General features: G+C 36.4%; 1 protein-coding gene across 3 annotated transcripts in view; it reads left to right on the top strand.

Moving 5' to 3' along the window:
• LOC135210178 (metabotropic glutamate receptor 7-like) overlaps window positions 1–13,559 on the top strand; it is a 284,537-nt gene extending 270,978 nt beyond the window's left edge. For 2 of the 3 annotated variants that reach the window (XM_064243009.1, XM_064243008.1), the window contains 5 exons: window positions 717–905; window positions 4,088–4,265; window positions 5,332–5,424; window positions 9,392–9,533; window positions 11,614–13,559. In XM_064243009.1, coding sequence (XP_064099079.1) covers window positions 717–905; window positions 4,088–4,265; window positions 5,332–5,424; window positions 9,392–9,516 — 585 coding nt within the window. In that variant the 3' untranslated portion in view covers window positions 9,517–9,533; window positions 11,614–13,559. The remainder of the gene's footprint in view (window positions 1–716; window positions 906–4,087; window positions 4,266–5,331; window positions 5,425–9,391; window positions 9,534–11,613) is intronic. The other variant, XM_064243010.1, reaches the window with a different exon arrangement.
• The last annotated feature ends 289 nt before the right edge of the window (window positions 13,560–13,848 follow it).

Genomic DNA, 13,848 nt, shown 5'->3' with positions numbered 1-13,848 from the left:
CCCTTTGCTTAAGTCCTCTTAAGTCCTATTTCTTAACAATGTAATTTAATAAACTTAGTTGATTACATACTTTAGGTAACTAGAAAGAACATACAAGAAGATCAAAAGCATTTATTGTTTTATATAGTTATTTATTTACAGTTGATAGATACTATATTAATCTAGTATTATTGATGCCGAACTATATATAAAAAGATCCTATAAATTTTAATAGTAATAATAATTAAACAGAGAATTATTTTATTTACAAAATGTACCCATGTATACATTGACACATTAAAATTAAATATATATAAATATCCAGAGATCAAGTCCCACACCCCCAGAATGTGGTTCTCATATCTCCAAGGGGCATGGATACCCCCTGCATTAGACCATTCCCACTAAATACCACCTCTGAATTCGTACAAAATTTCTTTCACAGTTTAAGACAAAATCTTCAGAATCCAAACGTTCTACCACAAGAAAATGTTAAAAAGAAACGAGATAGTGCCAAATACTGTCGTGTATTTAACACATCGGATCACCTATTACCCGAAAGTACTTGGCACTCTCATAGTCATTTCTTCGTTTTTATACGTATCTTGTGGCTTCAGCTGATAAATCACGTTCCTATTTGTGGTTTTTTAGTATAGTATAGCTACTTTCTGTAGCGGTAATCCATGCATTAGTGGTGATTGTATTAATGTTACAAAACATTCCCTCCACCTTTGCAGTGTCGCGGCGTTCGAGAGAATTATCGTGAGGCCTCTTACATCGGAGCAGCCATGGGCTTAGTGTTACCTCTGTGGTTATCGTGGACTCTTGCAGGTCTAATTCTCCCATCAAGTGTACAGCCTGCTTGTCTAGGCTTCGGAATGGTATCAACAGCTACGATAGTCTTTGTTGTCATGTTTATACCAAAAGTAAGTCAGATTTTGTGCAAGTTTCTAATTTAAATGGCGGTGAATGAAGGGCTTTTTATCTCTTCACATGCATCTCTGTGTATCAATACTGACACCATCGTCATTTCCTTATTAAGCTGACATACAGCTTTTCAGAAGTCTCTGAATATCACGAATTTAAATATTTCAAAAAGTTAACGACGCCTTGTGGCAAGCTGAAATGAGGCACTAATACTTTTTTTTTTATCTTATTTTGCCTCATGCTAAAATTTGTCCCAGAACTAATGAAAACAATCATAATTCACAGTCTCGACTAAATACTCGTACAGCCGCTGAGACATACTTAGTATAAACGAAACGGCAATTTCTGTTGTTCGCGTTGTCTCCCTGTTGCCTCCAGTGAATCGCAGGTGGCAAGTGAAGAAGGAATGGAAGCCTCACAATATACTATACTCGGTTTTTTTCCATCTGTCCACCCGGCTGTGGTGCTCGCGCATGGTAACACTGCGTCCCGGGATTTAAATAGTTACGCTATGTGTAAGTTTTAGGTAAATGAAAGGATATCTGGGTGTACATTTGCATACATTAAATTATTAAAACACTTTTCAGTTGCAAATGTACACCAAGATATCCTTTCATTTACCTAAAACTTACACAAGCGTAACTTTTTATAGCCCGGGACGCAGTGTTACCATGCGCGAGCGCTCACCACAGGCGGGTGGACAGATGGAAAAAACCGAGTATAGATATGACAAGGGAGTCCCCTCTAGCGGAGAGTTTTGGACTCGTCTGCGCATGTGATTGTGACGTCACGCTACCCTACGCCAAAAGCCGTTGCCAATTCAGAGCATATTTTAAGGAAATTTCACTGGGCGACCAGATGGATATTATGATTTGTAATATAGGGAATACTACAGTACTACTGCCGAGGTCCATAGGCGCCAGGCATAAACCTAGGGAGTCTGGGATGAGCACTCCCGAGCGTGATCCGGGCAGAGCCCCAGAAGCCAAAACTTATAGTGGGATTTGAAGGTAATAGATACATTACTCTATTAAAATTACAACTGTAGATACTCAAAATTTTATGATTCATGAGGATAATTTCATGTCCAAACTCTTCCACACATAAAACGGATAGCCAACCTTAGCCCTTCCCGTGCCGTCCCTGATAAAGATGGATTTATTACAACTGTTGTATACAGGTTGAATGGTATTGGAATTTATCAATGTTTCAATAATAGATATATTTTGGCTAATCGTTTGGTCGCCCAATAGTCAAAAATTTGTACTTAGAGCCAATGTTTCTTCCCTAGTCGCCTAGTTACTTAAAATATGCAAAAAAAAATTTTATTGCTATGGCAACGTGTGGAGTTCAAATGGCAATATCCCTCTAATATATTGAGAAATCGTCAAAGAATCTACTGATGAATGGTCTTAATTTGCCTACTAGAAATATTAATTGTGTAAATGGTATGTATTTTTTGCTATTTCCGCGCTCTTTTTCGTAAACCGCAAAAATTTCCGGTGAGAAGTGACCATTCATTCGCATCTCAAGGCCCGGTCCCACTGACGAGAGGATGAATGATTGAGATTACACATTTTCTTGGGATTCGGGCGTTCGCTGTTACCCGCAACAGAATTTGCCAAAAATTACAAATTTTCCGCAAGAGTGTGCGGATGAGAACTATGAATTACTTATATATTAATAATGTATTGCGGATGTATCACGAATAAAAGTGGATGCCATTGGTGATGCCCTCCCGGGAGGGTCAAACTGGTAAATCTTGCCGAATGTATTGCGAATATTGCAGATATATAAAGAACCACCAGACGCAACACAAACACTTAATTTGTGACAAATCCGTATATTCGCAATCTATTTTATTTCGTGATTTGGACGCTCTACATACGGTTTACACACACAATACATACTCTCCTAGTCCGCTACCAAACCACAATTACCCTTGAGTTGCGGATAACAGCGTATGTATTGCAGAAAATTTTATGCAGCTCAAAAATCTCGGGAACGGAAAAAAAAGTGCCTCTGCGGATAATGGCGGACGTGTGCGGATGTTGTCCGACTGATACAAGCATGGTTCACGAATATTGCGGATGTTTAGCGAATATCAACCAATTTTGTGCGCAATTCATGCTCAATTCTTCCTAAACGTCAGTGGGACCGGGCCTTTAGTGATATCGTTGTTGTGGTAGTGGACTTCAAAAAAAGTGCAAAAAATATCAGCAAACATTTAGGTGAAGATCCAGCAAGATCAGATTTGAGTTTCACAATGTTATCGCAAAATTAAGCTGCAAATTTAACAAAGTACATGAACTGAAAGGCGGACTCGCGCCAACGGGTAACTAACAAGAGGAAATCTACTTTAAAACAATTGACCAAGATGTCCCAAAAAACCTGGAAAATCCCATGTCATCAGTCTCTAAAAGTGTCACAAAAAAAGAAAAAAATTATCTGTGCAACATTTCGCTCATTCGATTTCTTCAGTATCGACATTCACGTAAACTATACTCGGTTTTTTTTCCATCTGTCCACCCGCCTATGGTGCTTGCGCATGGTAACACTGCGTCCCGGGCTATAAAAAGTTACGCTGTGTGTAAGTTTTAGGTAAATGAAAGGATATCTTGGTGTACATTTGCAACTGAAAAGTGTTTTAATAATTTACTGTATGCAAATGTACACCCAGATATCATTTCATTTATCTAAAATTTACACATTAGCGTAACTATTTAAATCCCGGAACTCAGTGTTACCATGCGCGAGCACCACAGCCGGGTGGACAGATGGAAAAAAAAAAGTATACATTATGGCCAAAATCGCATTCACAATTTAAATCTATGGAGAGATATATATTAAATCGCATTTCAACGTGATACAAAGGCAATTATCCCTGTTTACATCAGTGAACTGTCGCTCCGATGCGTTTGTGTGATGTCACAGATTATGGTCGGTTACATGAAAATACTGACCTGCGCATTGGACGACCTGTTGTATTTGTATATCGTTGGAACTTTATTCCGCAAATATATTTGTTGCCTTAAATTTAGGACTTTAGGGACGGGTTTTCGAATAATGTTTATTTCTAAACGATGAAGCCTTGTGTTTCTTATCAGAATTCCCTTTACAGTAACGGGAACAAATTTATAAATGAAATATTGCATGTAACACACACACTCTCTCTCAACAGGGCCGACAACTGGCTGCCATAGGCAAGGAAGGCCTCTACCGGGAAGATCGAGACGAACGAATGTCGACGGTTTCTGGAGGCGCCCGATATTCCCCTTCTTTCTTTCTCTTCAAACCGATCAAGCCCCCGAAGGACCTACTGCGACCAGCTAACTCTATTTATAAGACGCATTTCTCGGGTAAGACCAAAAAAATGTGATTATGCTTCTTGAAAAAAAGTGCGACTTTTTCTCTTTTCTTTTCTTTTTTAAATAGTCCATACGGCATTTTGATTGGTTACTTCTTCAGTGTTTCCTGTTAATGTGTACTGCAGTTCCATCAATATGTTTTTAATTTTGTTTTTTTCCTTTTACACATTCTCCCTTTTAATCACAGGTGGCGACGAAAGAATGACAGCCCCTGTAGAGGTATGATGGAGGCATTTACGGAATGATGATCCCTTTCTTGTCTATACAATTTCGATTATTTTGAGGAAGTTTGTTCTTTTTCAGAAAGTTTGTTCATCCATAGGTGTCTAGCAAACATATAAATGTGAATATTCACAAAATTCCATTGTTCAGTATGATGTAAATTTATTTGTTCATTAATTCATTTTTATATTGCATTATAAACGATACAAGATGAGCAACATTTAAGTGGCGTAATGTTAAACTACTCGCTGCTACGATCCTACCCATAACTTAAAATGGTGCATCAGTTTTTTATTTTTTTTCTGGCGCAATATATTCGGTTCTTTAGGATGCAGAAATTTATTGCAATCCTCCATACAGGCTTGCAGTAGGCAGCATTGCAGCTTTAACTGTGCATAGTTTTGTCAGCGCCTAAGAGGTTTTGTTTATGTATTTCTGTAATGGTTACATTATTGTTAATGTTAGATTAACGGCATGGAATAACAAATCCCCAAAAACTGTCACACAATATTGCATCCTAACATGATCATATAGTAAATGGTATAGCAAGTTCTAATCTACAGGTAATTGTTAAAACTACTCTCTTTGAAGGTTATAGAACTGTTCAATAGTAATCGCTGTAATACATGTAACGTCATTTCATGTTAAGATCTCCAAGTTTACATCACCAGCATAGCCAGTAGCAGTGGTAGCAGTAACCAAAAACTTCAAAAGGTTTTCTGTGCTATTAGTAACCACAGAAAAACTAGAAAATCAGTTTCTTCCGTGTACCTTGATCTGGTTGAAGCACTCGAAAACTCATCCCCTTGAAAAAGAGCACCAACTTGTATTTCAGATCTTTTCGCATATGGGGCCCTTCCCAAACCTCCCCAGCCACCAGCACCTTACTGGCCAGCACCACTTCATTACTATCAGCACTATTATCCAGGTACTTGGCATGCAATTAGCAAGATAAGAACATTAGTTCTGTAGCAGTTAGGTTAAAGTAACTAGACGACGTAGTTTCTTGATTCTATAGGAATTTTAAATTCGTATATAAATCTACTCTTTGAAAAATTTTCTTTAGCATGAGGACAACCATCCACAATAATAGTAAAGTAAACCCATAATTAGTGAAGAATTTTTTAGTGTGAGGATAACCATCCACAATAATAGTAAGGTAAACCTATAATTTAAATACTTTCCTACCTAGTATTTTTACCTCTGCATAACATTTAATAATGCACAGCACTTCACTTTATAATATATTATGTAGATAAGACATTACCAAAACTACTACTATATGAAATCCTGCTCAAGTGTGACATTAGACGCTTTTACAATATTTGAACAGACATAAATAAGACCCCCAGCGTATTATTTAGGTTTCATCACTAACCAGGAACAGGTAGTACCTTACGAGTCAGACACAGACACTTCCTCAGATTCTTTCCCTTTCTTATTACCTGGGAAAAACCCCATTTAATCCCATGTGATATGCATGCAGACTAAAAATAACCATCTAATCTGACAATATTCTTGATTAACATTCCCTTTTAAACTTTTCTTCTTGAATTTACATGATTTAATGCAAACTGTAGACTTTCAGGACCTGATAAAAAATCTGCAATTTTATCTGAGCAAGAACCGTGAATCTTGTTATCTTTCTTTACAGGACAGTTTCTACTGACAAAAGGACAGCTTGACTGACTAACAGTGATTATTTCTTCAACTTTACTGTGAATTGAATAACTAAAAGACTTTAGATACTAGTTTATAAAGAATGTCATTTTACATAAGTTAGTTGTATTGTATTGGTAACAAATTATTGATTGAGAAGAATTAAGACATCAGATATAGTACTGTCACACAAATTGCATGTGCTTAACAACAGAGAAGTGTAAATTGTTCATTCTGCCAAATGTGAAGAGTATCAAACTTTACTGTCAAATGCTGCCTTAACTTTCATGAAACTTTTTTCTTGGATAAAATGCAGTACCGGCATTTGAATTGAAACTGAGTCTAAATAAATGCAATACCTATAAATGAATTGAAGCTGATGCAATGAAACTTAACTTATTGATCCTAATTAAATTCTAAAATTTACTAAAGTTAAATTCTAAAATTAACTCAAAATCTTTTAAAAATAAATCGCAGTATTTGCTTGTTACTGTGATCTTGTAGTGACTCTCAAATACTTATGTTTTACTACATTTCAGCCATGTAGTTTTTTATTATTATTAAATTTAGTTGAGGATGTATGCATAACATAATAAAGAACTGTACTAGTTGCTAACATTTCCAATGTTGGGACTCATAAATTTGTAACTAAAATAAAGATGTTTACAATGGGTATGCAAGAAAATTATACATAAAATTCTTTGGAACTACAGTTCTTGAAAATAAAAGTTTCAAATTACGTATTATGCTTGCAATACATTAATACGTAAAGGTGACAATTTAAAATGAGTTCCATGCACATCAAATTCATCAACCTTTTACCAATCTTCAATTGTGGTCCTCAATGTCCTGAGACACACCAGCTCTTAAGTCTTAGATGAAAGATTTAGAACAGATAAGAGGGGATGTTTACAGACATTGGCCCATGGATTGATAGATCTCCCTTCTTCAGGTCTTTAGTAACTACTGTAATGGGCTACCCAAGAACAAAAGCCTGTGCTGGCAAAAGGCCAGCTTCATCCAAAGCAGCAACTGTTTCTCATTGCATTGGGTGTCACAACTAAAAATATCACAGCAATATCAACACAAATTTGCCTCGTCACATTGTATACTAAACATTTCCCTTATGTATTCGTACATCATTCATTCTTTTCAGTTCTCTTGCAAGTGGTTGATATCATTGCGTTTCTCCTTGTTTTTATTAAGTCACCGATTGACAAGTAACCTGGCTAGTCTACTGATAGTGTCCACCTACATTTTTGCTTTTTGCATTACCTGTTCTTGCTGACGTCCTGAGAGGAACATTGATCTACTAAAAACCTCTGTATATGTGATCCAAGACTTCATATGCACCTCCAGGAGAAACTGTTTATGTTTACAATGAAAGAAGGCTTTAAGATGGCTATCTCGTAGGTGCTGGAACTTTGGGCCATGAAAGTTATAGTATCCAGTGACCTCAGGAAAATCCTCAATCACTGAGAAATGGCTTCTTAAAGGGTGTTGGCATTGTACCTCATGTGGTGCACTGTGGGCAATACTGAAGGTGGTTTCCCGCATCCTTTCAGTCCCAGCTGCACACACTATCCTATTACTGTCAACCTCATTTCCACTTTTCTTCCTCCATCTTGTCCAACCAATGAAACTCCCTTTCGCCGCCTTAGTGCTGAATGACTGAGTGACCCAGTGCTTGGCTTTATAGCCAGATTTTCCCACAAGCTTCTTTGGAAACCAACACTTCAGCATCTCACTATGAAGACTTTTTTTTCCTATTGATTTTTGTCTTCAGATGTGTAAGTTGCATGTTCCAACTGGTAATGACATATCCCAGAGATTGGTGTTTGGTTGACTTGTCATCTACTCCAGATTTGTTGCCAAGACAAAATTGGCCAGCACTTGAGATAGCACCACTGTTCTGTTTACCGTTCTAGCCTAAGCATCTTACAATGCAGGTGACTGAGAATCCTCAATCACTGCCTTGAGGGACCTAGAATACAAGGGGTAAAAAATCTATTTTTTTTGTCAGCACATCAGCAAATTTATCATCTAAGAAACCCGTATTTCCACTGCCTGATGCAGGTCAAGTGTATTCAATTGATCAGATTTCATGGATGGCCAAGTAAAAGTGATTTTGGCCGTCATGCATGCAGGTTTGTGGTGTCAACTAACTTGAGCCTTACATCACATTCGGGACCATTAGCCATAGCAGGCCAATGTCATTAACAAAATATGCAAAGCATTTTTCCTTTTCCTCCAAAGTCGTCTTTGCTCATAGTATATCACTCTTAAGAGTACTTTTCTTGGGTTATGAACATATGGCTCAATGGAAGGGTTAGTGGATCTCTAGTTATTTTATCAGTTTACTAAGCTACTTACAGGACCCCTGACTTTGAGTCGCCCCATGAGAATTCCTCAAGATATTTGTTCCTGATTTCATAGGTTACCAGGTCTTCCACTAGAATGTAAATGGCAATTTGCTCTTTCTATTACTGATGGATTTAATGTAAAATTTCAAGTTTTATCATTGTAAAACATGTTTTCTTACAAATCCTTTAAACATACAGCGTACTAAATGCCCATCACCTATCCCTCATTTTCACTGGATCAGTGAGGTGGATAGTCTACCTACCAGTGGGTCAATGGTGCATATGCATTAGTAATTACTTAGCTATACTGCTTTTGCCTAAGACTTCAGATTTGGTGTGCCTGCAGAAATCAGACCACAATTTAGGCTCTTGTATAATTGATGAGTTTGTATGAAAATGTTTTACAAACTTTTCTTTCCCCTGAATGAAATTGTTTTATAGTTTTCTTTCCCATGACTTACCTGACATAAGCTTGTTTTGTAACACTTAATTTTTAAGACTTCAGGATTGTTTTATGAACCAAAATTATGCGTCATTCTTAAAATTCTCCCGAGTGCTCACACTAAAATTTGTTGGACGAGTATAATTCCTTGATCTGCATTTGCCTAAGTCTACTTCCTTTTCATTGGATCAGTAATAAAAGTACTTAATTTAGATGCCGAAGTATTTCAAATACATACTTCATGATCTTTGTATTGAGTAAATTTAATTTAGATGCCAAAGTATTCAATACATATTTTACATATTTCATGATCTTTGCAATGAATAAATTTAATTCACATTTTTGTACATGTACAGTATTAAGTAGGTATATTTGTGGTCTCTACTTTTACGAACTTCTGCACCTTTATGATATGAATTACTGTATTTCAGGTGTAAGCCGACCTGATGAAGGAGTCTACACTAGCATAGACAGACCTGCTCCTGAATATGGTGTTTCTTCCAACCCTAACTTCTACTTGTTCCGGTCACATGCACATGCTGGCATGATGTACTAAATGCTAATTTCTTGAAGGTAATGGCCCCAGTTTAATCCGTTTACAATTTGTGAAGAAATTTTGGTGCAGAACATATGGCCCTTTCCTTACAATTGTTTAATTTTGTGCATGCAAAGTAATCATCAGTAATTGACATTTTTATAAGATTTTCTTTGTGGGGTTTCACGTGAAATAATTTATCTTCATCTTCTGCCTTTTACTTTCTACCTGAAATCCCATTTTATTATACGATCTTTCTGAGCTTTATTACTGCCTAATTGTCCTGCTGCTTCCCTTTCTATTTTATTCTCAATCTATGACAGCGCCTCAGTGGTGTCATCGGTATGGTCTTAACCTGCCACCTCAGTGGCCGCGAGTTCGATTCTCGAGCATTCCATTGAGGTGTTAGAGAAGTGTACTTCTAGTGATAGAAGTTCACTCTCAACGTGGCTCAAAAGTCACGTAAAGCTGTTGGTCCCATTGCTGAATAACCATACTGGTTCGATGCAGCGTAAAAACACCATACAAACAATCAATTTATGACCTGATCCCAGTTTATTTTCCAATTGTTGGACATCATGTTCCTGGCTGACCAGTCATGAGCATGCAAGCATCACCATAAGCAAAGTAGAACCAGATAGATGATTTTGTACATGATCAGGGGAAGCATGACCTGAACAGTACCTAAATTGGCCTTCTATGGACACTGATCTTAAAAGAGGAATGCCCATTGACCCTTTTCCAACAGTGACACATGCAATGTCTGATTTGACCTTGAACTGGAGGACTTCCAAACCTCTTCCTATCCATCCTGTAGCAGGAGGACAAAGAGGTGAAGAAGCAGAACTTAGATAAGGAAGGAGATGGCCGAGAATCGCATGTTTCTTACCTTCCTTGCACTATAGCTGTCATTATGCTCCTCCTTAGCAGCAGCCGATGTCATCCCTGTTCAAAAGGCAATTCAGTAACCATGCCAGAGGGAGCAGCAACACCTAAGGATTTCACTGGTAAGGAAAGGGTCAACAGCCAATTCACTATTCACACCAGCAGGAGCAGCAACAACTGACAACACTGTCATGGCAAGGTTCAATGGGCAATTCAGTAGCCATACCAGCTGGAGCACCAGCTGCTAGAAAAGCATTGAACAAAGCCAATTAATCAAGTTGCAATGAAGGCTCATTGGTCAACCACAAGGAAGGTTTGAGAAACTCTAGGAAATAAATGGGACTGACAGGAACCTTGGAGCCTGATCTTACTATGGAGTTTTACAAGTTGATAAATGTACTGGGAACACCCACCAGCACAGTACCAGACTCATTAGAGATCAGCAGACCATGAACTTCCCCCAAAAAGGTCACTGAGCTAATTATGTTCTTTAGCTCTCAAAGAGCTGGCCCAAAATTAGCTAAAAGGGAGACAATGGTATGGAGCTGTGCCAGCTGAATACCCTGGAGTGTTTTATCCACAAACACCTGCAAAGCCTTCTTAAACCTACTGCGTTTGAAGCAGAACCTCTGGTCACTTGAAAAACAATAATCCTTTGCCCAGCAGGTCCCTGGAACGGTTCTGACCCCTGAAAAAACCCAATCCTCTTGAATCACTGTTCAAGGAATTCCAGAAGTAGCTACACATACAACCACAGTGTGTGTGTATGCTATTACTGAACACATTCTGCCATACCAAGGACAGACACCTTAAAATCAACCTCAAGCACATACCACTTGGAAAATAGCACTTAATACAAAAGCATCCAGACACCTAAGCCAGGAAATATGACCACAGAACAGCAGTGGAAACAAGATACTTGAATATTGTATACACTAATTTGGAGGGTGATACATTCAATTCTTACTTGTCCCACCCTTCCAAGTAAACATACCAGACTCGACAAAGGATATATTATTATACAAACAAATTTACCAGCTTAAAGAATCTGATACTTATCATATCTAGACTTGAAGTTAAGTCAGCACTAGTCCTTAAGTCAACTTGAAGATTTTAATGTATTGTATAAATTGAAAGCAAATTTACATAATTATACTTCATTCTTAGATTTGACCCTTAGCACAGTTATTCAGGTGATACATCACCATAAAATTTTAAAAATTTTCATTTCAGTAAGAATCATCAAACTTTGGAAAGTACTCCATGAGGCTACAATGCAGGCCAAAAGAAGGACGACAAGATTTGAAACACTCCAGCGCTACAGAAGACATTCAGCACAAACCAGTAACTGACATGGATCCTACTTGTTCAAAAGATAGGATTTTTTATTCAGTAAATCATGGTGCACGACTAATAGCAGTACATATCCCATAAGAAATGTGGTATACATTTTGATGACTGGGTTAAGTGATAAATTTGACTTGTCTGCTCAACGGAACATTCCATATTTTAATAGGAGAATCTATTCATCTATTTACTTTCTATTTTATGAGCATATTTAGATACATTCAGGAAGTTTGATACGTATGTAAATTAACTGAACAGTATGCCTTTTAAATAAAAGTATCATGAATTTCAGGGAAATCTTGTGAAGTCTTTCAGAATTCTATTGCAACAGAAATGGAAGTTGAGAAATTTAACATTTTAGTATTCTTTACACATTCAACATGCAGTATTCCAGAATTAGCTTTATGTAAATATTCCAGAACATTACTCTCAAAAGGTACATTTAAAAAATAAGCGTAGATGGAACTACATGTTCAATAGTTTGGAGCTGTACTTTATGGGGGGATTATTCATATAATACGCAAGTTTATGAAACTTTAAAACAAAATGCTTCTAGTTCCAACAAGTATTGTAACAATTGCTTGAAAACAAAGAGAATGTCATGAACATTCTAAATATGCACCTTGTTGAAAGAAACTTTAATAAATATATATATACAAGTAAGCTGGAGCTAATTGTTTAGGTAAATGCATTGAATCTGAAAAATAGTTCTAAATATGACAAAACTAATGATTTCAGTAAAAAAAAAATGTTTTATAAAGAAACCTTAAAATATAAATTACATTAAATTTAAGGAAACTAGTATTAGTTCTTTTATGCTTCATATGCATTACTATGGTGCATATAAAATTAAATTTATTCCCACAAAGTATCTGCATGTAAATACATGTATATAATATACATAAAATTTTCTATCAACAGTAGTTCTAGTACTAAGAATAGTATGTAGGGTAACTATTGTCAACTTTAAAAACCAGAAATTTAGTGGGACTAGAAAAACGGAACTTCTTTCCTTTCAAAAAAATGAAATGTTCAGATTAGCTAATGAGAATCCAAGATGTTCAGATTAGCTGATAAGAATCTGAGTGCATTGCTTACAGCTAAATTACATGATTTTATTTATCCAGAACCAGTCTGTGAAAACCAGTGAAATTTAAAGAAATTTTTGGTTTCGTTGATTTACAAGGCCTACGGTTGCCAACTTCCTTTTCATCTGTATACTTGTAGGTTACAGTATGCTCTTTCAAGGTTCACATCTAAAAATACGCAAGTTACTTTACTTCATGCACTATTGAAGATGTAAATAATGTATATTTAATATAAGTGAAGTTTGAGATATTTTTTTTGCTTTTCATGTCTTAGCTTTGTTATGCACCCAAAGCTATGTATTGTTGTTGCCATATTTCCAATAATTAATTACTGGCATCTCTGTAGAACTTAAACTATGACATTTGTAATTTGTATTTTATTTCAATTAAGGTTGACTGTCTTTTTGTTACCTACAATGGTACACAAGCCTTTCTAGTTGAAAAAAATGTTATTACTCCAGTAATTAAATGGTCTTAAAAGAAGAAAATTAAAACTACAGTGAATATAAGCTGAACTACGAGCTTACACGGTAATTTACTTAAAAGACCAAATGAATAAAAATACTACTGCAGAAATGAAAATGCTATTACTACACAGAAATAAAGTCCTTTGGGTATCACAATGCAACATAAGTGAACTTATTTCAGGTTGTACAGTTGTACATAATGAACTGCAAATACTTGACATACAAGCTAGAATTAAGTTTCCAGTACAGCTGTAAGAATAAATGTGATAATTTTTAATTTGTTTCCTTATTCCTTTGAAGTTCCGTTGAAGTAACTTGCAAATTTACAACCACAGTGTTTCAAGCATTGCAAATTAAATCTCTATATTTTCAGCAAACATCAGTTAATCCTTTATTGACAACCTTTCCCATTATTGGATACTGCACTAAACTTTTTCAGAGTAAAATGTTTACAGCAAGTAACTAATTCCCAAAGCCTTACATGTTCAGTATCAGATTTTTCATTATGAAAACCTATTTTCCTCATTTGAAGTTTCTGCAGGATTTGGCCTGTTGGCCCTACCTAG

This window comes from Macrobrachium nipponense, chromosome 39, assembly GCF_015104395.2.
Source record: "Macrobrachium nipponense isolate FS-2020 chromosome 39, ASM1510439v2, whole genome shotgun sequence".
Lineage (NCBI taxonomy): Eukaryota > Metazoa > Arthropoda > Malacostraca > Decapoda > Palaemonidae > Macrobrachium > Macrobrachium nipponense.
This window is presented reverse-complemented; position numbering and strand designations above follow the sequence as displayed.